This window comes from Haliotis rubra, unplaced genomic scaffold, assembly GCF_003918875.1.
Source record: "Haliotis rubra isolate DU_JTF1 unplaced genomic scaffold, ASM391887v1 Scf318, whole genome shotgun sequence".
NCBI classification, from domain to species: Eukaryota; Metazoa; Mollusca; class Gastropoda; order Lepetellida; family Haliotidae; genus Haliotis; species Haliotis rubra.
In genome coordinates, this window is record NW_025766989.1 from 521,220 (window position 1) to 547,406 (window position 26,187).

Genomic DNA, 26,187 nt, shown 5'->3' on the forward strand with positions numbered 1-26,187 from the left:
GGAGGGATATCCCCTTCGCGTCACAGGTCACGTGATTCAAAATGGCCCCGCTCATATGTGAGCGATCGACTGAGATGTTTGATGGCTTGTAAATATATATTTTTGGATATTTTGATAACGAAAATAGGGCGCACGTGTAGGTATAAGTACAAAGAAGTAATTCATATAAGTTTTTCGTGCGCAAAAATCGTAACGAGTGCGCGAAAGTGCGACAAAGGATTTCCACCATTGCGGCCTATGGAGGTGCTGCATAGCGTTCATGTCAGTGAACGCTATGTATCTTAGCTAAAGGACTGTAAGCTGGACAGCTTGTGTTTATTTGAATGACATAATTCACTCAGTGACAATGAAGACGTCTGTTGGCATGGGTGTTCTGACCTGGCTGTTGTTTACATTTGCTACTGCAGAGGTTGATGTACCTAAGATAACAGAATTACACATCACCTCTCAAGTTCAGTCGAGATTTGCAACTGTCAAAATATCCAGCACCATTGTGAATATAAAGAATGACACCAAAGAAGCGAATTTCCAAGTGCAGATTCCAGAATCGGCTTTTATATCCAATTTCACCATGATAATCAACGGCCAGTTTCATGAATCAAAGGTATATGAAAAGAAGGAAGCTCAGAAAAAATATGACAAGGCTAAAAAGGATGGGATATCAGCTGGACAAATTCGACACTCTACCACAGATGTGGCCCGTGGTATGGATATATTTGCCACATCGGTGAACGTTGCTGCCGAGAGCGAGGTCTACCTGGAACTAACCTACCTCCAGTTACTGGAGCGACGTCTTGGTCTATATGAACAGAGGATTATGGTACAACCCAGGCAGATTGTGGATAACTTAACATTGAATCTTGTCTACGAAGAGGGTCCTCAAATATTTGACAGATTTACCTATCGTCTCCCCAACAGCACTAATGTTTTGGATGCAACATCAGAACATGCGACACTCATGGCATCAGTCTCAAAGCGTCAAATCATATACAACCCTTCTGTGTCTCGACAGACACAGGTCAACGCTGACCGAGGCATTGATGGTGAATTTGTTGTGTCCTATGATCTACAACATGGATTTGATGGAGGCAGCATAATCTCGGCCCTCAGTAATGATTTTTTTGTTCATTATTTCGCTGTTGACAAATCTGATGAATTGCCACCCATCCCGAAGAGCGTCATATTTGTGATTGATATCAGTGGGTCAATGGGAGGAAGGAAGATTGAACAGACAAGAGATGCAATGAAACAGATTCTCCAGCAGCTGAGTAGTGTTGACTTCTTCAACATAATACTGTTTAATAGTGAAGTAGTTGTGTGGCAGTCAGGCCCTCAACAAGCCACCTCAAACAACATCCAGTCTGCTCAAAGCTATGTTGATCAGAAAGTGAAGGCTGGTGGACGCACAAATATCAATTCTGGTCTTCTTGATGCTCTTGGGATCCTTTTCAAGAACAAGATCAATAAGGCTGACATCATTGTATTCCTGACAGACGGAGAGCCTTCAGCTGGAGTAACTGATGTTCTGAAAATTCATAAAAATGTCAAAGGTCTGAATGAAGGAAGAGTTGCCGTATTCTCATTGGGATTTGGTCAAGGTGTAAATTTCAAGTTTCTGGAGCAAATATCTTTGGAGAATGGAGGCTTTGCCAGGCGTATTTATGAAGAGGATGATGCAGCAGAGCAGCTGACCAATTTCTTTAGAGAAGTGAACATCCCTCTGCTCCTCCAAGTGCAGTTTCAGTACAACAGCAACCAAGTTGACATGTCGCAGCTGACCAAAACAACATTCAATCAGTTCTTCTCTGGAACAGAAGTGGTGGTTGTGGGCAAGAGGCTGGGTGATGTCATAGATGCCACAGTGGAGGGCTCCACAAGTGCTAACAAGGTTCAGCTTGTAGTTCCTGATTCATCAAAGAAACAGCTGTCTGGACCATCTGGAGAGTTTACCGAGAAGCTGTGGGCGTATCTGACCATCAAGGACTTGTTGCAGAAGAAGGCAATAGCAACCTCTGATGAGGAAGGTGAGATATTGGAAGGTCGAGCCCTCAACATGTCACTGGCTTACAAGTTTGTAACTCCCCTCACATCTCTGTTGATTGTTCAGGAGCAGCAGTCACAAATGACAGAAGACCATAAGTCTAGTATTAATGTCCCATCTTCTGCTGGTGTCCCTACCTCTTCTGCAAGCTCCTTATCTGTCACTATGTTGACAGTGATGCCAATCATAATGTTGGTTTTCAAAGCTTGTAACAACTAAATCTGGCCTTTGAACTAAGGTCTAAGCACTGGGATTGCTTGGGCCTTTGTGCTTTTGAGTAGCTTTTAGGTCCTGGTGACCATGTGGTTCCCATACTAAACACTTAAACAAGAAGAGCTTTATTATGTTTATACAAACAATTGAAACAAATAATTCAATGAATTGACTACAGAAATAATTTTTTAAAAATGAAAGAAATTAAGTTTTAAAACTACAGTATTATCATCTCTTTATGAGATAGTTTAATGTAATTTAAATCACATGTCTCCATCTTTAAGCTTTAGGCCCAGATGTATATTGATAAAATGTCTGTAAGAGCACTGGGGGTACATGTTTTGGGGAGCTTATGGATGGTGAGACTTCTAAATTTTGTGATTGAGTGAAGTAAATATCACATGTAGAGTCATTCGTAACTACTCGCCTCTTTCCGTGCCCTACAAGAAGACTCGTACCCCTATCGTACGCCATTATTGCCAAAAATCATGGCAAACCAATCAAATCAAGCGTAGTAGAATGCATTTCGAAACATGAAAATGGCGGCACTGTTGAACTTTGAAACTTCACTAAACTATGCAAAGCACAATTTAAACATAAACTTTGAGCTAAACCATCAGAAACTTTAAACACTGAAATATGTTTACAAAGGGAATGACTGTATTGCTCTTTGCCCATGAGATGTAGGATATTATATGAGCCATATTTGTAATTTCAGAGTTATCTTTCCTTTGTAGGAATACTAGACTATTTTCATCCCCATGCCTGTTTGCGCTTAGACAGGGCCCAGTCGTAAACATGGCCACGAAAGGGGTACGAGACGCCATCCAGCTTGCCGGAATGGCACGAGTAGTTACGAATGATGTAGAGTATGCTACAATGGGGACAGTTGAATAACATTTGTAATGATTGAAATAGTCATGCTCTTTTGCATCTCATGACTTTCAGTTCAAATGCTGTGTATCCCTGTCAATTTTAAGTGTATCAGGTTTAATATTTGATAACACTTGTTATTGCAGTTTGATGCAAATGAGTTGCAGTTAGGGATGTAAAATTACTAGAATTTGGTATTGCAATATATTGCAATACTTAGGTCTGCTTTGTAATATAAATATTGAGGAATATGTTGCCATTGACAGAGAAGTATGTTTTCTGCCAATTTTTAAGCAACTTATATTTGTAAAGACCTAAATAGTGCCATTCATTTACAATATTGTTTTTTCAGTTAGTACTTGCCTTAAAGTTGGGAGGCTCAGATTTTAACCACTGCAACGTTTCATCAATGGTAGTTACACAAAATGACAAAAACAGTCCATACCAGAAGTATCGTTTGTATGAGACTAGTAGTCTGTCTCACAGTCCCTGAACCACGTTATTTTCCCTACTGCCAAGCCCTCCCTGCAGTGCTAAAGCCCTAAATAAAGCAAGACTAGATTTCCCCAGGTTCTGAATCTCTGGTCTCCCTAGGGCTCCTTTTCAATATAAATGGGCTTGTTTGTTACTATCAAAATTATATATATTCAGAGACTAAGCCTTAGTCTATGAGACTAGCTGTATGATGCTTTGTTAATTCTATAATTTATAAAACTCCAAGGAATACGATTCATATATTTTGTGTAAAATACCAGCCCATTTAGATGATGTTGCAGTATATTGTTGAAGATTTGCATTCCGCTCAATATTGGTAGTACTGTATATTTTTATATTTTTCTTAATATGAAATTATTTGTTGTTTGAATGAAAACCATTGAGAGTCTATAGTGTCCACTGATTATCTGTCTTTTTTATTCAGGTTTCAGAAAAAATCTTTTCAGTGTGTACAACATGTATATACTCATATATAGAAATCTTTATTTACCTTATTAGCCTTTTGAGCTTGTCAGCAAAATTGTATACAATTTAGAATATAATGTATATGTACATGATTAAATTGATCTGCAAATTTATAGAATGTGACATTTCTTGGTATGCGAGCTAGTCTTGCATTGTACTGTTCACTGTGATTTTTATTGTCTGTATTCAGTACTAAATGAATAAGAATGTCAACCATCTGTAATCATGATGGCCAGGGAATTTTGACTGTGCCTTTCTCATTCGAACCACTAAGACCCACCAGGCTCAAATGGAAACATTCTGTGATATGTGCTGGCCAAATGAAGTACACACCCTTGTTTGTCAAAACCAAAATGAAATGATATGGTGATATATTTGGTTATAGATCTCAAAATATTTTTAATTTTAAGTTTGCATTGTTTCGGCAACTATTTTCAACCAAGCAATAGTTTTTTGGATAATGTTTATGATTTGGAAGTCAAACCCATATTTCAAGTGTGTACTTTGTTTTTCCTGTGAGTATATTTGCATTTGTCTTGAGAGCAGTTTTACATGTTAACCATATATGTATATATCTATGTTCATATTCAGTATGTCAGTACCTACCCAGTACATTGTGCATGTTTTGTTTGGTTTCTCTATTGCCAACCTGGTATTCCCCGCCATGATAAGGCTGTGAATTTGCTAAAAGCGACGTACAACTAACTGCCAAAATTATAACTTTCAGTGAAACTCATCCTGATGACTGGTAAAATATAATGGTTTTGTTCTTCATGTCATTTTGATAATTAGAATAAAGGTTTTATCTGGATTTAGGGATGTTGGTTCCACCAGATATTAAAAATGTAATGTCATTCAGAGCTATTTTCCCATACTTAATCACATTTAACCTGTGATATTATTATAAAAAGGACTGTTATTATGTGTGGTCGTATATTTACATGTGTGTTTACATTGATAATTAGATATTAGTTGTTTGTAGATTATATGGAATAGCCTGGACATGCTGTCTGAAACTGCAATTGTAGTCACTAGTTAGAAGCCTGAGTCAAGAATTCTGTATGGTCTAAGATCAGAAATTAAATGCCAAATGATACTTGTAAAATCTTCTGAAAATGATACTAAGAACAAAGTTTGGGCTAGTGGACTGAAAATATTTGGGTACAACTTATATCTGTCTGTTCAACTTGTGGCCATCAAAGACAACATTTATGGTAAAATATTTAATTTATCCTAACCAGGTTCACCTTTCATTACCATGTAGTGCCAGCTTGGACCAATTTCTGTGGATAACATTTTATTTTATATTTTATTTTAATTTAATTTTATTTTATTGGATTATGCATAAAAAATATTATCTTCTAGTTCTGATAAGTGGATACACATTTTCCTTCTTAATTATATAATGCTCAAATTATTTTGGGGGGGAAAAGGTTGGTAGATGTTTGGTAAATAGTTTCATGAATAATCTTTGTTTTGAATATGTGCTTTCAAGTCTTCGTTCACATTACATTGATAGTATTCTTCGAGTAGTCAGTACATTTTAGCCTTAGACATTTTTACACTTATGATTTTAACTATTTACAAGTGTTTTGATTAAATGCTGTTTCGGGTTATTTCTAATTTGTTTCTTGCCCCAAGTTTGTAACATTTTGCATAAACTCAAAACTTTGATGTGTGTGTTTCATTAACAAGAAATGGCTGTTCAACAGTGATGTATTAGATAAGCTTTTGATAACATTTGCAATTTTGGAGTTCCAAGTTTGTTCCACGTTTAGTTAAGCAGTATTGTTTAATTATCCGAGTTTAGTTAACCAGACTCTAATAATGATAATTAATGAACAAAGTTGCCGGGACCAAAGAAAAGTGTTTACTTATCAGGTCTGTTTAGTTAAGCGGTCTTTACTTAGGCGGTTTCCACTGTATTTGATTGTCCAGGTTTTTCTTTGCCTTACTTTTGTCTTGAGATTTTGTGAAGATTTTGTATGTTAAACATACATTTGTATATGTCGCTAATAGGGTAATGTTTATTGTTTTCATTGCACAATAGTTCAGATTCTTTGTGTTAAAGTCAGTATACAAAGTAGTTTTCTCTTGATGGTCCTTTTGATCATTGAAATATACTATCCATCGCTAGTGTAAATGTAGCCACTTACTTCAGTCGACTGTTTGCAAACTATTTTGCAAAATATTCCATACTGTTTAAAGGTACTGTTTACACATGAACTGATGTATTGTAGAAAAAAAATGTAACGTTGAAAAGATTATTGTCATGAGTCTTGTTTAACCCTCTGTCACCTTGTCTGAGCAGCGCACGGTCCATACTACTGTGTGAATAGATGCGCTATAAAAATACACATATTATTATTAGGTCTTCAGACGAAAGTCCATAAGTCTATGCGTCAGATAGCTAGGATCATGCTGATTCCAGAACACTAATCGTTTTGACCGTAGACCCAAGGACAACCATTTCTTCTGTGGGAACTACTTTAAAGGTGCATGACCCCCGCGACCCTGGGTGCATTTCACCGATCTGCTCTCGTGTCAAAAACGCGGTTTGGACGGTTTCTAGCCCTTAAAATACACTTCAAACACCCATAACTCCGATAGTTAAAATGGACGCTGCAGCTGGCGTCCAAAGAAACAGTACAAGTAAAAGCAGCCACGGGGAGTGTATGGGGAAGTCTGAAGACCGTCAGTATTGCCCAGGAGGCAATCCTAGTTGTTGTTATTATTATTATTATAACCATGATAACAGACTGAATAGGAAAATACACAGAGCGAAATTTACCACCATTTGGTGATGGTGGCGTCAGTGATAATATGAGATTCTTAATTCTGTTCTACCATTGTTAATGCACCAAGAGAAGCATGCCACGAGTAAGCTTCTCCCAAGTCTGATGTTTTGTTTGTTTTCGTTTCTTTGTTGTTTTACGCTATACATAGTCAGGATGACTGACATCATGAGCATCGATCTATGCAATAGGGGGTACGATGGCATGTGTCAACCAAGTCAGGGAGCCTGAGTGCCTGTTCTCTTACTCGCCTCTTACGGCATGCATGGGTTGCTGAAGATGAATTCTAACCCAAATCTTGGAGTGTCCAGGACTGAAGTAATTACACTTAGAATGAAATTACTTCTCTCCTTATTTGTTAAAGGCCACATGTGTTCACTGTAACCGCGGCAAGGGAGGACCATTCTAACTCTATAACTCACAGACATCAGTTAACGTGGCAATATTCTAAATGTATAACAGCATCCTGTAAATAATGCAGTCCAGACAAACCAGTGATTGATCTTATGAGCAAATGTTTACACTTATATCACACTGTTTACACTTATATCACACTGTTTACACTTATATCACACTATTTCTGGGATGGCAACAGGAAAATAAATTTTCAGCTGAAAACTTAATATTGTGTCATCAAATTGGGGGATTGAGGGGGATTCAACAGATTTAGACGATTCACAGAATTGATGAATTTGAAACAAAATCAGCGGAACTCCGCGAAGAATTGCCATCCCTGCTATTTACACTTAAATCATTCTGACCTTTAGTCACAATAGACTTTTGATGAAGTAAACTATTCACTTGTGAAGTGATATTTACATGAGTGCACTTACAGTTTCTATTTATAATCCTGTGGTAATGAAGATTTCAAATGGCCAGTTCAGTGTCTCATGTCTTTCAGTACATGGTTATTCCCTTGTCAAGATGGTCAGTCTCCTTTATCAGCCCCTGGACTGTTCAGGAGTACTGTATTTCCTTGTATACGTACATGATCAAGCTCCTATGCCAAGCCTTATGTCTTTTGTAGTGTTTTTGATATGTGCTGTTGTTTTTTACTTTTATTCCTTTTATGTAAAAATAAACTTTGTTATCTGAAAAGTTGCAGTTGCTTGTATTTTCAGTTCCCCAAAGATTACCCGTGGGAATTCCAAATGAAGTCTGAAGATGTGTTTAATCTTCACGTTTTGCATATACAACACTTATAAGTGTTTCCTTTTTTCACTTGTCACTTAAAGGCACAATGTCACAAATTTTGACAATATTAGGCCCATATTTTATATATTGGGGGCATATGCACTCATTTTAGCTTCCTATTGATGCAATAAAAGACTTATTATCCCTTACGATTGCCTGAAATGGATAATTGAAACTTCTAGGCGAACAGCTTCCAAACATAACAATAGCAACATGTGGAATGTAAACAATTTCTACATACATCAAAAGTTCTCGCACGCAGTGTTGTCGGTGTTTGATGAACTAGCCTCAATCACAAGTTGCATAATAGGATATTCGTAAAGAGCGTTCCAAAGGGCATAAATCTATGGGGTTCGCTCGAAATAATATGCAGCTGGTAGAGTGTCGATATAATGCAACATTGCATTAATTCATTTGAATATTAAGGAGTTAGTGTGTGCAAGGGACGTAACTCTGGATTTGATATGCATAAAATCAGGTCAGAGTTTGGCAAGTATGACAATTCAGACTTACAGTATCTACTGAATAATTACAGAGAGAAATTTTGTGCATGACCTTGCGAAAAAATTAAATTTTAACTTAATTTTACATTGATGGAAATAGGGCCATGTGATCTAACAGGTATGTGATCAGATAAATATGCAATGGGTGAGTGACTGAGAGTTTTATCCCACATTCAGCAATACTCTAGCTATATCCCAGCAGGCACATCAACGTTGAGAATAGGTTGATCCTCAACGTTGAAAATAGATTGAAAATAGGTTGTATATGAAAGTTTTTTTGACGTAGATATCCGACGTGGAATCAACGTTGAAGTTTGACCGATCATCAACGTTGAAAAAAGGTTGTATATGAAAGTTTTTTAGACGTAGATATCTGACGTGGAATCAACGTTGAAGTGTAACATATTACTAACGTTGAAAATGGGTTGTTCCGTGGTTGTATATGAAAGTTTTTTTGACGTAGATATCAGACGTGGAATCAACGTTGAAGTGTGACATATTATTAACGTTGAAAATGGGTTGTTCCGTGGTTGTGTCTGGGAGGTATTGCGCTTTCCTGTAAATAGACTCGCACTTCATCTTTAAACTACACTAAAGTAGCACCAAACTCCTGCATCCAGCTAAAATACCCAAAAAGCTACCTGCAATAAACAGTGTTCAAACAGAAAATTGCAGTAAAAATATTTACCTGATAAAATACTTGGTTAAAAGTCCACATTCAATATAATGTTCATTTAAGTTTTATGTCAGTTGGACGTATAATTCCAGTAAGAAGAAAAGAGTATTCCAAATTAAGAAAAACTATTTACTGTTGTATTGTTACCTTGAAAAGGTGGAAATTGTAGAGAAGACATTTTGTCTGAATTTCAGCTATTAGACAGACCCCTGAATATACACAATGCAATTACTTTCACCATGAAAGGGATCCAAGATGACCAGGAACTATATCTGAAGACAGCACATAAAACAAGTCACTTTTCATGAAATCTTTATGAACACACACGCACACAGAGAAACGTGGTTTAATGCATATTGTAAAACATCACACATGACATAGTCTGTAGGTGATCTCTGTTGTGCTAATAACACAATATCATCTGCATATAGCATCAAAGTGACATTTATGCCTCCAATTTCAATACAACAGTTCAGATTTTTCAACACAATTACAACTCCAAAAACACAATTATCAGCTCCTCTTCTTTCTGCCACTCCCCCTGCCTGGCGGTCAGGTGGATACTTCAGAAACATTCCTAACTCTTTCTTGAAATTTGCTTCGGATGCATTCCCATCAGGACACATTCTGAAATTTTATATTTAAATACATGAATAAGTTATATGGAAGATATATTGTCTTAAATGATTCAAATATTTGTTTAATCAATCACTTGAAAGGTTCATTTCACTGCTGTAACTTGGCATGTGAACATATGAACAGCATCAATACAAAATATGACGAAAAGTGTAAACAATTTATATATTCAACCGAAGGAATGGACGTTTTCTCAAACATTTTCAAAGAAAATCCTCAATTGCAAGTTGATTATTCAATTAGACTATGAATTATGTTGAATTAGACTATGCTTTACCGTCATATATTATTTTCTATGGTCATGATGAAAATGCTGCACTTGGTAATTAACTTACCAGAGATGATTGAATACAACCTTGTATTCTTAAAAGAAAACTTGCCGTTTGCCCCTTAACATTCATTCTTGACATCAAATTGTTTGACATTGTCCTGCAAAACAATGGAAGATTGTTGTTATTCTGTCAGATTTAGTTTTCTTAAGAGATTCTCGGAAATGATTATTTCAAATTAATAGGAGTTGTACTGATATAGCAATTTTGCTACCAGGAGTCATAAATTGTAACAAAAGCCATTTTACATTAAATGATAAGAAAACAAAATGGGTAGTGGTTCACAGGTCAAGGAACAAGTCTATTGTGGGAGGTCTCCCAACACCGTTTGTTCCCAAACACAAGGAAGTATGGATCATGGAGTTCTGAAAACAATAATGAGCTCTCATAAGTATACAATATATTTCCCTATTATCTACTCTGTCTCTCTTTGTCATTTGTACACTCATAAAACTCAGATAAATAACTTCTTTATAATTCATAAATGTTTACACTTAATCTCATATAGGAACGCTTAGAAAATCTCTCATATAATGAATTATGTGGGCGTATTATCTCTTGACGTCATAACTATGCTTCTCTGAATCATGAACAATAAAATAATGAGATTAAACTCTACACTGCCAGAAATAATATATCATACCCTGAATAATAAGACATTGAATAACATCTCTTACAACTCCAATCTACACTCAAAAGACTTAAATGTACTAAGTAAACAAACATCGCTGGCACCACGCAAATTCTTGAAACCGTGTATCTCTGACTCTCAATTCGAAGAAATGGAAGTCCTACTCTATTTGACCAAAGGGGTGACAGGCGGCCAAAACATATTGAAATGTAGGTCATACACTGAAAATAACTCTGATTTAAAACACTACAAATATACACCTTCTCTCTAATATACTCGATAGATGATCTTAACAAGGGAACATGTACATAAAATGCTGATATCTAACAATACCTGTACTTTAAATAAAGGACTCTTCCAATCCAAATCTCAGTATGTTTCACTGCACACATATTAGATTGCAAATAATGAAAAACCTACCCTTTGACAATAATAAAAAACATCATATTCAAATTCTACAGCTGACCAAATACCTGAAGAGTGTGTCTCCCAGCAATAAACATCTATATATATCTATAAATGTATGACTTCTGTCCTCTCGCGTGCTATCTAGCATCCAGCTGATTACGGTGAAAAACAATATAAAGCCAAGCAGGGAGTGCTCATTAAACTAAACATCTCGGGAGAAATCATTGTCAATTTTTCTCTTAAATGATCAACCTTAATATATAAATGAAACTAAAGACCAACTATTATCACCAAAAAAGACCAAACATTATCACAAATATTCAAAACAGGTGGTAATGAAAGAGCATTATCATCTTTCTCTTAAACTTTGGGGTGGATATACTGGAAACAAGTGAAATGTTAAAACCGTGTTACCTTAGCATTGCTCCTTTTATGTGATACACAAAATTGCTTCCACCCAGTCTTCGAAGATGAGATTTCTGCAAATTCCATCAAAATTATATCTTATTTCATAATTAAATGTTCCTTACTTTAAAATTACTTCTTTTGTATGCAAGATTTTAACCTTTCAGAGACATGAATTATCATATCCCTTCCAAACAAGTGTAAGAATTAAAGTCTGTGGGTGCAGTTTTGTTAATTGTCCCATCAAAAGAATCATTAGTGAAGTTACACTTTTTGTAAATAAATAAAAGTTCAAATAAATTATATACAATTTCATCCTTAACAAAGACTTTCACAAGACATTTTGATGTGAAAATTTTCGTTGCATTTCCTTATGCCATTCTCCACCACCACCCTTCCCCCACATAATATACATATGTTGACAGGGTTCAGGGCGTGCTCAATGCATAATTTACTGATAGATCTATTCAAACGAACAAATGTTCATAATAATGGGATGCAATATAAAATGATGATTAATCCTATCCGATTTTGTATAGCTGCCCTTGGGGACCGTTCATAATGTATGGCTTTGGGGTGATGTTGATTTTTATGGAGAAGCATGTACAATGTGAATTTTCCCCCAACCCCACCCCACCACCGTAAAGTGTATGAGAATGTACAAAATAAGAGACGGCCCACCCTGCATGTCATGTACATTATCTATGACGCCCTCTCCCCTTCCCATAATTTCTAAGCATCATATAAAACATAGTACGTGTGTACAAACATGCTGACCCCTTGGCTCCCCTGAACAAAATGCAGCCATATATTTAATTATAAACGGTTCCTTATATTGATGTACTTCATTGATTATTTGAAAATGTATATTTGCAAAATTCAAATCAAGTGATGGGTACGAAAGGAAATCTTATTCGATTATATAATAAAATGCCAAATATATGCATGCAAATATATTGAAAAATAACAAAACAAGTTCATGGAAAACACCGGCTTCCACTAAATTTTGAGAAACATGTACTGTGACCAGGGATACTCTACAACAGGGATAGGTCACTCGCTTGCTTTCTTTACCATTTGTACTAATTAACGTGTGCCTCGTCATGCTCCAACGCACACAGTGACTTGGTTCGGTCCCAGCGCAACTTCGGCTGCGTTTAACAGTACTTCAGCCAGTGTATTGTATAGGTCGGAATTTTACAATGAATGAATGAATGAATTAAGAGCAAGAATTTTATGTGAATGAATGAAAGAAATTAAGAAAAAGAACAAAAGAAAAAGAACATATGTGAATGAATGAAAGAATAAATGATACACCACGGCCATCCCTCCCAAACATGTTAAAGAACATAAAACTATCGGTAGAACACATATTAACATCAGCTGTCCGTTTTATAAAAATCTACTTTGAGACATTTTTTTACATTAGTAACTAATTCAGATATCTTATTGCATGTGTGGAATGACATGGGCATTGACAGAATGTTAACTGACACTGTCACAGACCCCTCAAGAACAGAAAGTTTAGAACTATCACAAAGCCTTGCAAACACCTTTCCAGTTTTGTCAAATACTAAGATCAACAAGAAAGAAAGAAGTTTTAGAACTATAACACTCAAGCATCACAAGCACCAATGGCGTATCAGAACAGATCGGCGATATGTCATATTTTGCACACACCTCAAATACACACTAACAAAAAAACAACAAAAAAACTATCACTATTACTTGCAAAAAACTTTCACCTGATTGTATATTCCCCTCATAAAAATTAAAGGTGTATGTGAAAGATGTTTTTGAACACTAACTAGAAACACTCAAACAACGCCCTGTAGTATTTCAATGGCAGATCGGCGATATGTCATATTTTTCACACACCTCAAATACACACTAACATTTTTTTTTAAATTATAAAACTATTACTATTACTTGCAAACACCTTTCACCTGATGGTATATTCCCCTCATAAAAACTGAAGGTGTATGTGAAAGATGTTTTTGAACACTAACTAGAAACACTCAAACAACGCCCTGTAGTATTTCAATGGCAGATCGGCGATATGTCATATTTTGCACACACCTCAAATACACACTAACAATTTTTTTTAAATTATAAAACTATCACTATTACTTGCAAACACCTTTCACCTGATGGTATATTCCCCTCATAAAATTGAAGGTGTATGTGAAGATGTTTTTGAACACTAACTAGAAACACTCAAACAACGCCCTGTAGTATTTCAATGGCAGATCGGCGATATGTCATATTTTGCACACACCTCAAATACACACTAACAATTTTTTTAAATTATAAAACTATCACTATTACTTGCAAAACACCTTTCACCTGATGGTATATTCCCCTCATAAAATTGAAGGTGTATGTGAAGATGTTTTTGAACACTAACTAGAAACACTCAAACAACGCCCTGTAGTATTTCAATGGCAGATCGGCGATATGTCATATTTTTTACACACCTCAAATACACACTAACAATTTTTTTAAATTATAAAACTATCACTATTACTTGCAAACACTTTTCACCTGATGGTATATTCCCCTCATAAAAATTGAAGGTGTATGTGAAAGATGTTTTTGAACACTAACTAGAAACACTCAAACAACGCCCTGTAGTATTTCAATGGCAGATCGGCGATATGTCATATTTTTCACACACCTCAAATACACCCTAACAAATTGTTTTAGTTATAAAAATATCACTATTACTTGCAAACATCTTTTAACAAAGGTATATTTCCCTTCTAAAAATTAAACGAATATGTGAAGAAGTTTTTAGCGATATAAGTTAGTCTTTCTTCGCTGTGTACTGAGAATTGAAGCCAGTGAGCTACAACATGCCCACTTGAAACTTTACTACAAAGCTACTGTACTTATACTGACACTAATAACAAGTATTTGACTTAAAATGAAGTGACAGAATAGGTACCTTATCTTCTACATGTAGGTTTTCAGTTGTCACAACACTCAGCGTATGTAATCAGCTGTTGAAAATAAACCGGGCTCAATCTTAAAACTACGCTGCCGCCATATTGGCTGCACTGGTCACGTGACGAGCCGAGGCATAGCTTAGGAGCTTTCCGAGGAGTGACCACTCCCCCTTATAGAGTCTCCCTGCTGTGACATACCGGTAACCTTGTGAGATAAAACATGAGCCCTAATTCGGAGTTTCTTGCTACTTTGACCTGCTAGATTTAAACGGCATTCCTACGTTTTCATTATACATGAAGGACATACTTACCAAATAAACACCAGCATGCCGTGAAGATGGTGAAAATAGAACGATATTGCGTTGAACTTCGCCAAAGTGAACTGACAACGATCAGCTGCCTTTGCGCGCGCGATCATTGTGCGCATGTCCGGATATGGCCAAACGAGGCGATCGAAAGGTCAACATCTGGCATGTGTTTGAAAGCAAATTGTCGGGAATTATACAATTTTCACAGTTTTGTGGGAAAATATCAAATGTAATGCAATTTGGATAACTGATGACTTTATACCTAAAATTGCGATTTACGTAATATTTCCGTCCGTTGATCGATGCACAATCAAACAACATATAAGATTATATCTGTCACTCGCTCGATCTTGATCTTTTATGAAAATAATGTTCCGAAATGATAGTTGCTAAGTTGGATACCTATTACCAATATGAATTATGTATCAAATTTGCAAAGGAAACAATTAGTTGACATTTTGTTGGTTCCTTACGTTGAAACAACGTTGACAACTAAACGAATCTCGACTAACTTTCTTTGGTCGCATGATAAACGTTGAATCAACGTTTATGAAAGGTTGATCAACCAAACAACCAAAATTCAACGTTGATTCAACGTTGATTCAACGTTGTGTGCCCGCTGGGATGGTGGTGGTGTGTAAATAATCGAGGCTGGACCAGGCAATCCAGTGATCAACATCATGAGCATCAATCTACTCAATTGGGATACAATGACATGTCAACCAAGACAGCGAGCCTGACCACCCGATCAACTCTTACGACAAGCATGGGTAACTGAAGACCAGACTTCTAACCTGGATCTTCACGGGTCAAATGTACAATGGCCCCAGCAACCAGACAACTGAGATTATAAGGTCATCCAGCCAGTTCTGACAAAAAGACTCGCAAGCATGTTTATCATTTACATATATTTTGTTTATTCAAATGTAATTTGTTGATGATTACAACAGACTATACAGCTGATCATTGCCTCACAACTTACAAGACACAAGGACAAATATCACACACAGTTGTAGGATCAGGGGAAATGGTAACACCGTCTAAAATGGAATTCATGTTCTCAAAGATTTTACACTTTAGTAGATTATATAATTCCACCAATCATCCCACCTTAAATACCTGCATAGGATGTGGAATAAATAAATACCACCCGGCATATTGTTGCATTTTGCATGAAAGAAAAGAAGCAAGACATAGATAAAAATCGAAGCATTGTGTACCTGCATAAATATATAGAAAAGCCACAGTTGAAACAAATGAATTCCTGCATTTAGGTTTTGTAATGGCATAGATGGAATTCTGTCAAATAAAGGTCAACCTGTCATATTTAATTAAAGTGATGATCTTGATGTCTTCTTGTAATGTTTAGCCTGTTGTGACAGGTAAGGGAGCAAGGTTTTGATTTATATCTATTATCTAAAATAATATGTGAGCTCCTGAACATAACAAACTGAAGCTGAAGAAGTGCCTGTATCAGGTGACAATGCAATAGGAACCCATAATGGTGTTGGAGTGAAAAACAAATGCTTGCTCCCTGAGGATGCAGTTGTAACAACTGTTTGTTGTTAGGTAAATGTGACTTGGTCACTGACAGTTCAAAAACAGGAAGACCTGTGCACACATGAACGTGATCATATGACAGTTTTACAGAATGGACACTGGGACCCCCAGACTCGACATCATGTGCTTGTTTATAGATGGTCAGAGGCGGGTAGATGAGCCAAAATTGGCACAAAATCAGTGGTATTTCGGACAATGAATTTATAATATTTAATGCCGATATATAAGTATTGAATTATTAACTTAGAAAATACTGAATGTGTCCTGTAGACACTTTAGTGCAGCAACAAGAACACTTTTGGTGCGATGCATCAACAACACGCAACTCTTTGTTCATCAAGTTTCACAACATATTAAATCAACATAGGTAGGCAATATGGTCTTGTCATCAATACAAAGACTATGGTTATATGAAATTAAGAAATACAGACAAGGTGTGAAAACGAAGGCGGTGCAAACTCTACTTGTTTAATATGTAAACAAATCATCACAATTCTGATCTTACACTGTGTAGTTTATAGATTTATGAACGTTTGATAATTAGTTGGTTTGAGCATACTTTTAATAGGAAATTGACAATGTTAGTGTTGTATTCAAAATCTCGTACCTTTAGACAAATATCAGCAGACCTGAATGTATTCTACATCTGAACATAATGTAATAGTCGGAGGACCGTAGGTCCAATGCAACGTTCACTTTTCCGCATCCAGTGGTAATATTTTCAGTAATTTCAATACATTTGGATATATTGCTAATACTCTATTAATAATGATGCAAAATTAGTCAAACACATCTGCACTAACAGGAGAATATGGGAATCTAAGAACTAAATGATAATATTACATAGGGCCATCCAAATCGCTATTACGTGCTGTCTCATGTAATGCGATGTCCGCTCACATTGTGGAACTTTGTAGTGGAATAGTTTGGTTCATGGTGAACAAACCATAACGAAAATGTAGCCTCCGTATCCACAACAAATTCTCTCCAAGTATTCTGAGTTACATTGACCTAGTGTTAAGTATATCGATCGGAGTTATGACCCATTATCTTTATACGTGTATGGCCTCTCTATCGTCGTTTGACGTCATAGAACAATATCCTTTTTCGACATTTATTGCGAATCATTTTTAAGATTGAGCGTATAACGTTATGCTTAAGCACACAAACCCCTTTCATATATACTTATGTCGTTCAGATATCACGCTGTATTTTCTTCGCTCATACTTTCCGTAAAGATGCCAAATTAAAAAAATCGTAGCACACTGCTTTCATCGGTACACGATCAAAAGAGAAGACATTTATTGTTTTTTTAACGCATAACAAACACATTGGACAACATTTAACAGTGTCCATTTCTCAAACCGCCGAGGTAAGTGCACTTATATTTATACCAACGGATAGGAAATTTAATATTCTCCATTTCTATGTAATTGTATAGGCATGCGCTGATCCAGGACCACGTGAGCGCAATTCTCGCACAACGATCACTTTTCAAGTCTTATGATTCCCAGATCTTTCAGCGCGAGAGAGGTCAGCTTGACCAATCCGGATGTGACGTCAAATAAACGAGCAGGGCATTTTAAATGGCAGCCTATACCGGCTCCTAGCTTTGGCGAACGTTGGCGCGCGCAAAGGGAGCCGGGAACCAGCTTATATCAAACCAAGCTTTGGCGGAAGTTATCGCGCGCACAGAGAGCCGGGAACCAGCTTATGATCGAGTGGTGCCAAACCCACTCTCCTACCCAGAGTTCCATGCGGCAAGCCAGCATAGTACCTCTGCCACAGGCCAGAAAAATGTGACGATTCGTCACATCTTGCACCGTCCAGAGGTCTCTGCACCGTCCATTCAATATAACGTACAGATTTCTTTTACTCTTTTATTTTTGACGAGTCTACACATCTAACTAAACATCTTTAATAGAATGGTTTAGTTTCACTGAGAAAATATCCAAAAAACATGTAACACTATTTCGATTTGCGAAGCGATCCTTTGTTTACACAGGTTGTACGGCTCCACGTGCTGTCATCGAAGCCAACAGTGAGCAAACGATGCAGCCAGTTTGATATCTAAATATGTACTGTCATAGGCCTAACTGTCGCAGTTGGGAAAGAATATATACGTAACAATGTAAAACATTATGAAGAGAGCGCCGAAAAGCTCTCGTGAGTCCAGTCTCTTCTTATTATGAATATGCGCGTTTGATTACAAAAAAGAGAAAAGTGCGGTCACGTGATATGCAAATTAGCCTGTGGCAGTGATGTTATGTTAAGTCATCGCTGTGCCGGAGTGTGGTGCCAAACCATGTGAGATGGAGCCCAGTTTAGCCTCGCCTGCAGTGCAAGGCCCATATTTAGAAAATGACACACCGTAAATAAAGAACCCTGTAGCTTGGGCGGTTTTATTTCCGGGAGATTTTCGAGAGATTGGTTGCCAGTTGCAAGGCAAGGACTGTAAGCTGGACAGCTTGTGTATATTTGAATGACATCATTCACTCAGTGACAATGAAGACGTCTGTTGGCATGGGTGTTCTGACCTGGCTGTTGTTTACATTTGTCAACATCAGAGCGATCGCACCGATTTCGTTTTTTACTTCGGCGTCCAAACATCTCGTCCCACGGTATAAGAGACAGGTTACTGCTACTGCAGAGGTTGATGTACCTAAGATAACAGAATTACACATCACCTCTCAAGTTCAGTCGAGATTTGCAACTGTCAAAATATCCAGCACCATTGTGAATACAAAGAATGACAGCAAAGAAGCAAATTTCCAAGTGCAGATTCCAGAATCGGCCTTTATATCCAAATTTACCATGATAATCGGCGGCAAGGTATATGAAAAGAAGGAAGCTCAGAAAAAAAATGACACGGCTCAAAAGGATGGGATATCAGCTGGACAAATTCGACACTCTACCACAGATGTGGCCGGTGGTATGGATATATTTGCCACATCTGTGAACGTTGCTGCCGAGAGTGAGGTCTACCTGGAACTAACCTACCTCCAGTTGCTGGAGCGACGTCTTGGTCTATATGAACAGAGGATTATGGTACAACCCAGGCAGATTGTGGATAACTTAATATTGGATCTTGTCTACGAAGAGGGTCCTCAAATATTTGACAGATTTACCTATCGTCTCCCCAACAGCACTAATGTTTTGGATGCAACATCAGAACATGCGACACTCATGGCATCAGTCTCAAAGCGTCAAATCATATACAACCCTTCTGTGTCTCGACAGACACAGGTCAACGCTGACCGAGGCATTGATGGTGAATTTGTTGTGTCCTATGATCTACAACATGGAGTTGATGGAGGCAGCATAATCTCGGCCCTCAGTAATGATTATTTTGTTCATTATTTCGCTGTTGACAAATCTGATGAATTGCCACCCATCCCGAAGAGCGTCATATTTGTGATTGATATCAGTGGGTCAATGGAAGGAAGGAAGATTGAACAGACAAGAGATGCAATGAAACAGATTCTCCAGCAGCTGAGTAGTGTTGACTTCTTCAACATAATACTGTTTAATAGTGAAGTAGTTGTGTGGCAGTCAGGCCCTCAACAAGCCACCTTAAACAATATCCAGACTGCTCAAAGCTATGTTGATCAGAAAGTGAATGCTGATGGAGGCACAAATATCAATTCTGGTCTTCTTGATGCTCTTGGGATCCTTTTCAAGAACAAGATCAATAAAGCTGACATCATTGTATTCCTGACAGACGGGCAGCCTTCATCTGGAGTAACTGATGTTCTGAAAATTCGTAAAAATGTCAAAGGTCTGAATGAAGGCAGAGTTGCCATATTCTCATTGGGATTTGGTCAAGGTGTAGATTTCAAGTTTCTGGAGCAGATATCTTTAGAGAATGGAGGCTTTGCCAGGCGTATTTATGAAGAGGATGATGCAGCAGAGCAGCTGACCGATTTCTTTAGAGAAGTGAACATCCCTCTGCTCCTCCAAGTGCAGTTTCAGTACAACAGCAACCAAGTTGACATGTCGCAGCTGACCAAAACAACATTCAATCAGTTCTTCTCTGGAACAGAAGTGGTGGTCGTGGGCAAGAGGCTGGGTGATGTCATAGATGCCACTGTGGAGGGCTCCACTGCAAATGATAACAAGGTTCAGCTTGTAGTTCCTGATTCATCAAAGAAACAGCTGTCTGGACCATCTGGAGAGTTTACCGAGAAGCTGTGGGCGTATCTGACCATCAAGGACTTGTTGCAGAAGAAGGCAATAGCAACCTCTGATGAGGAATGTGAGATACTGGAAGGTCGAGCCCTCAACATGTCACTGGCTTACAAGTTTGTAACTCCCCTCACATCTCTGTTGATTGTTCAGGAGCAGCAGTCACAAATGACAGAAGACCATATGTCCACAAAGTTTGGTAATGTCCCATCTTCTGCTGGTTTCCCTACCTCTTCTGCGAGCTCCTTATCTGTCACTATGTTGACAGTGATGCTAATCATAATGTTGGTTTTTAAAGCTTGAAACAACTAAATCTGGCCTTTGAAACTAAGGTCTAAGCACTGGGATTGCTTGGGCCTTCGTGCTTGTGAGTAGCTTTTAGGTCCTGGTGACCATGTGGTTCCCATACTAAACACTTAAACAACAAGAGCTTTATTATGTTTATGCAAACAATTGAAACAAATAATTCAATGAATTGAATACAGAAATAAATTTTTAAAAATGTAAGAAATTACAAAAGTTTTCAAACTACAGTATTATCATCTCTTTATGAGATAGTGTAATGTAATTTAAATCACATGTCTCCATCTTCAAGCTTTAGGCCCAGATGTATATTGATAAAATGTCTGTAAGAGCACTGGGGGTACATGTTTTGGGGAGCTTATGGATGGTGAGACTTCTAAATTTTGTGATTGAGTGAAGTAAATATCACATGTAGAGTCATTTGTAACTACTCACCTCTTTCCGTGCCCTACAAGAAGACTCGTAGCCCTATCGTATGCCATTATTGCCAAAAATCATGGCAAACCAATCAAATCAAGCGTAGTAGAATGCATTTCGAAACATGAAAATGGCGGCACTGTTGAACTTTGAAACTTCACTAAACTATGCAAAGCACAATTTAAACAGAAACTTTGAGCTAAAGGATCAGAAACTTTAAACACTGAAATATATTTACAAAGGGAATGACTGTATTGCTCTTTGCCCATGAGATATAGGATATTATATGAACCATACTTGTAATTTCAGTTATATTTCCTTTGTAGGAATACTAGACTTTTCATCCCCATACCCGTTTGCGCTTAGACAGGGCCCAGTCATAAACATGGTACGAGAGGGGTACGAGACGCCATCCAGCTTGCCGGAATGGCACGAGTAGTTACAAATGATGTAGAGTATGCTACAATGGGGACGGTTGAATTGTAATGATTGAAATAGTCATGCTCTTTTGCATCTCATGACTTTCAGTTCAAATGCTGTGTATCCATGTCAATTTTAAGTGTATCAGGTTTAATATTTGATAACACTTGTTATTGCAGTTTGATGCAAATGAGTTGCAGTTAGGGATGTAAAATTACTAGCATTTGGTATTGCAATATATTGCAATACTTAGGTCAGCTTTGTAATAATATTGAGGAATATGTTGCCATTGACAGAGAAGTATGTTTTCTGCCAATATTTAAGCAACTTATATTTGTAAAGACCTAAATAGTGCCATTCATTTGCAATGTTGTTTTTTTCAGTTACTACTTCCCTTATAGTCTGGAGGCTCAGATTTTAACCACTGCAACATGTCATCAATGGTAGTTACACAAAATGACAAAAACAGTCCATACCAGAAATATCGTTTGTGTGAGACCTAGCTGTATGATGCTTTGTTAATTCTATAATTTATAAAAGCCCAAGGAATACGATTCATATATTTTGTGTAAAATACCAACCCATTTAGATGATGTTGCAGTATATTGATGAAGATTTGCATTCTGCTCAATATTGTCAGTACTGTATATTCTTATATTTTTCCTAATATGAAATTTTTGTTGTTTGAATGAAAACCATTGAGAGTCTATAGTGTCCACTGATTATGTCATTTTAATTCAGGTTTCAGAAAAAATCAGTTAAGTGTGTAAAACATGTATATAGTCATATATAGAAATTTACATCTTTTTTTACCCTATTAGCCATATGAGCTTGTCAGCAAACTTTTAGAATACCGGTAATGTATATGTACGTGATTAAATTGATCTGCACATTTATAGAAAGTGACATTTCTTGGTTTGCGAGCTAGTCTTGCATTGTACTGTTCACTGTGATTTTTATTGTATGTATTCAGTACTAAATGAATAAGTATGTCAACTATCTCTAATCATGATGGCCAGGGAATTTTGACTGTGCCTTTCTCATTCGAACCACCAAGACCCACCATGCTCAAATGGAAACATTTTGTGATATGTGCTTGCCAAATAAAGTACACACCCTTGTTTGTCAAAACCAAAATGAAATGAACCATTGATAGTGATATATTTGATTATAAATCCCAAAATATTTTTAATTTTAAGTTTGCATTGTTTCGGCAACTATTTTCAACCAAGCAATAGTTTTTGGATAATATTTATGATTTGGAAGTCAAACCCAATTTCAAAGTCAATTTCAAGTGTGTACTTTGTTTTTCCTGTGAGTATATTTTGCATTTGTCTTGAGACAATTATATGCAGTTTTATATGTTAACCATATATGTATATATCTAATAATGTTCATATTCAGTATGTCAGTACCTACCCAGTACATTGTGCATGTTTTGTTTGGTTTCTTTATCGCCAACCTGGCATTCCCCCACGATAAGGCTGGGATTTTGGTAAAAGCGACTTATAACAAATTGCCAAAATTATAACTCAGTGGTGAAAATAACCCATTGCCCGATGCCCGAGTCCAGTGTTTTTTTCTGTTGGGCAAGCAAATTTGTATATCACACTGTACCAGTGTCCAGTTGACTTTCCAATATTAATTATGTTGTTTATTTAAAAAGTCAACAATAAAACGGCCGGTATAGTGGAAAAATTATCATGGCAAGTGATTTTACATGTGCCACTGTACCAGAGTACACTAGCAATTTTAAAGTTATTTCAACCCCTGTAACTTTGAAGTTAACACTTTCAGTGAAACTCATCCTGATGACCGGAAAAATATAATGGTTTTGTTCTTCATGTCATTTTGATAATTAGAATAAACATTTTATCCGGATTTAGGGATGTTAGTTCCACCAGATATTAAAAATGTAATGTCATTCCGAGCTATTTTCCCATACTTAATCACGTTTAACCTGTGATATTATTATAAAAAGGACTGTTATTATGTGTGGTCATATATTTACATGTGTGTTTACATTGATAATTTGATATTAGTTGTTTGTAGATTATATGGAATAGCCTGGACATGCTGTCTGAAACTGCAATTGTAGTCACTAGTTTGAAGCCTGAGTCAAGAATTCTGTATGGTCTAAGATCAGAAATTAAATGCCAAATGATACTTGTAAAACCTTCTGAAAATGATACTAAGAACAAAGTTTGGGCTAGTGGGCTGAAAATATTTGGGTACAACTTATATCCGTCTGTTCAACTTGTGGCCATCAAAGACAGACATTTCTGGTAAAATATTTAGTTTATCCTAACCAGGTTCACCTTTCATTACCATGTAGTGCCAGCTTGGACCAATTTCTGTGGATAACATTTTATTTTATATTTTATTTTTATTTTATTTTATTGGATTATGCATAAAAAATATTATCTTCTAGTTCTGATAAGTGGATACACATTTTCCTTCTTAATTATATAATGCTCAAATTATTTTGGGGGGGAAAAGGTTGGTAGATGTTTGGTAAATAGTTTCATGAATAATCTTTGTTTTGAATATGTGCTTACAAGTCTTCGTTCACATTACATTGATAGTATTCTTCGAGTAGTCAGTACGTTTTAGCCTTAGACATTTTTACACTTATGATTTTAACTATTTACAAGTGTTTTGATTAAATGCTGTTTCGGGTTATTTCTAATTTGTTTCATACCCCAAGTTTGTAACATTTTGCATAAACTCAAAACTTTGATGTGTGTGTTTCATTAACAAGAAATGGCTGTTCAACAGTGATGTATTAAATAAGCTTTTGATAACATTTGCAATTTGGGAGTTCCAAGTGTGTATTTGATTGTCCAGGTTTTTCTTTGCCTTACTTTTGTCTTGAGATTTTGTGAAGATTTTGTATGTTAAACATACATTTGTATATGTCGCTAATAGGGTAATGTTTATTGTTTTCATTGCACAATAGTTCAGATTCTTTGTGTTAAAGTCAGTATACAAAGTAGTTTTCTCTTGATGGTCCTTTTGATCATTGAAATATACTACCCATCACTAGTGTAAATGTAGCCACTTACTTCAGTCAACTGTTTGCAAACTATTTTGCAAAATATTCCATACTATTTAAAGGTACTGTTTACACTTGGAACTGATGTATTGTAGAAAAAAAATGTAACGTTGAAAAGATTATTGTCATGAGTCTTGTTTAACCCTCTGTCACCTTGTCTGAGCAGCCGGACCATACTACTGTGTGAATAGATGCGCTATAAAAATACACATATTATTATTAGGTCTTCAGATCGAAAGTCCATAAGTCTATGCGTCAGATAGCTAGGATCATGCTGATTCCAGAACACTAATCGCTTTTGACCGCCGCACCCAAGGACAACCATTTCTTCTGTGGGAACTACTTCAAAGGTACATGACCTCCAGCGACCCTGGGTGCATTTCACCGATCTGCTCGTGTCAAAATGCGCTTTGGATGGTTTCTAGCCCTTAAAATACACTTCAAACACCCGTAACTCCGATAGTTAAAATGGACGCTGCAGCTGGCATCCAAAGAAACAGTACAAGTAAAGGCAGCCACGGGGAGTGTATAGGGAAGTCTGAAGACCGTCAGTATTGCCCAGGAGGCAATCCTAGTTGTTGTTATTATTATTATTATTATAACCATGATAACAGACTGAATAGGAAAATACACAGAGTGAAATTTACCACCATTTGGTGATGGTGGCGTCAGTGATAATATGAGATTCTTAATTCTGTTCTATCATTGTTAATGCACCAAGAGAAGCATGCCACGAGTAAGCCTCTCCCAAGTCTGATGTTTTGTTTGTTTTCATTTCTTTGTTGTTATACGCTATACATAGCATTTTACAGGCTATATGACTGCAGTCTGAGTCAGGATGACTGACATCATGAGCATCGATCTATGCAGTAGGGGTACGATGGCATGTGTCAACCAAGTCAGGGAGCCTGAGTGCCTGTTCTCTTACTCGCCTCTTACGGCATGCATGGGTTGCTGAAGATGAATTCTAACCCGAATCTTGGAGTGTCCAGGACTGAAGTAATTACACTTAGAATGAAATTACTTTTCTCCTTATTTGTTAAAGGCCACATGTGTTCACTGTAACCGCGGCAAGGGAGGACCATTCTAACTCTATAACTCACCGACATCAGTTAACATGGCAATATTCTAAATGTATAACAGCATCCTGTAAATAATGCAGTCCAGACAAACCAGTGATTGATCTTATGAGCAAATGTTTACACTTATATCACACTGTTTACACTTATATCACACTTATATCACACTGTTTACACTTATATCACACTGTTTACACTTATATCACACTGTTTACACTTATATCACACTATTTCTGGGATGGCAACAG

General features: G+C 36.8%; 1 protein-coding gene across 4 annotated transcripts; it reads left to right on the forward strand.

Moving 5' to 3' along the window:
* Window positions 1-235: 235 nt before the first annotated feature.
* On the forward strand, window positions 236-24,993 carry LOC124283593 (inter-alpha-trypsin inhibitor heavy chain H4-like). 4 transcript variants are annotated; one of them, XM_046719581.1, is made up of 2 exons: window positions 236-393; window positions 19,033-22,137. In XM_046719581.1, exons 1-2 carry the CDS (start codon window positions 347-349, stop codon window positions 20,966-20,968), a joined length of 1,983 nt encoding a protein of 660 aa, XP_046575537.1. In that variant the 5' UTR covers window positions 236-346; the 3' UTR covers window positions 20,969-22,137. The 4 variants fall into 4 exon arrangements, 3 of the variants coding, with proteins under 3 accessions (XP_046575537.1, XP_046575538.1, XP_046575536.1); XR_006900360.1 differs by lacking the exons at window positions 236-393; window positions 19,033-22,137 and adding exons at window positions 403-6,025; window positions 24,653-24,993; XM_046719582.1 differs by lacking the exon at window positions 236-393 and adding an exon at window positions 403-2,088 and having other exon boundaries at window positions 20,800-22,135.
* Window positions 24,994-26,187: the final 1,194 nt, after the last annotated feature.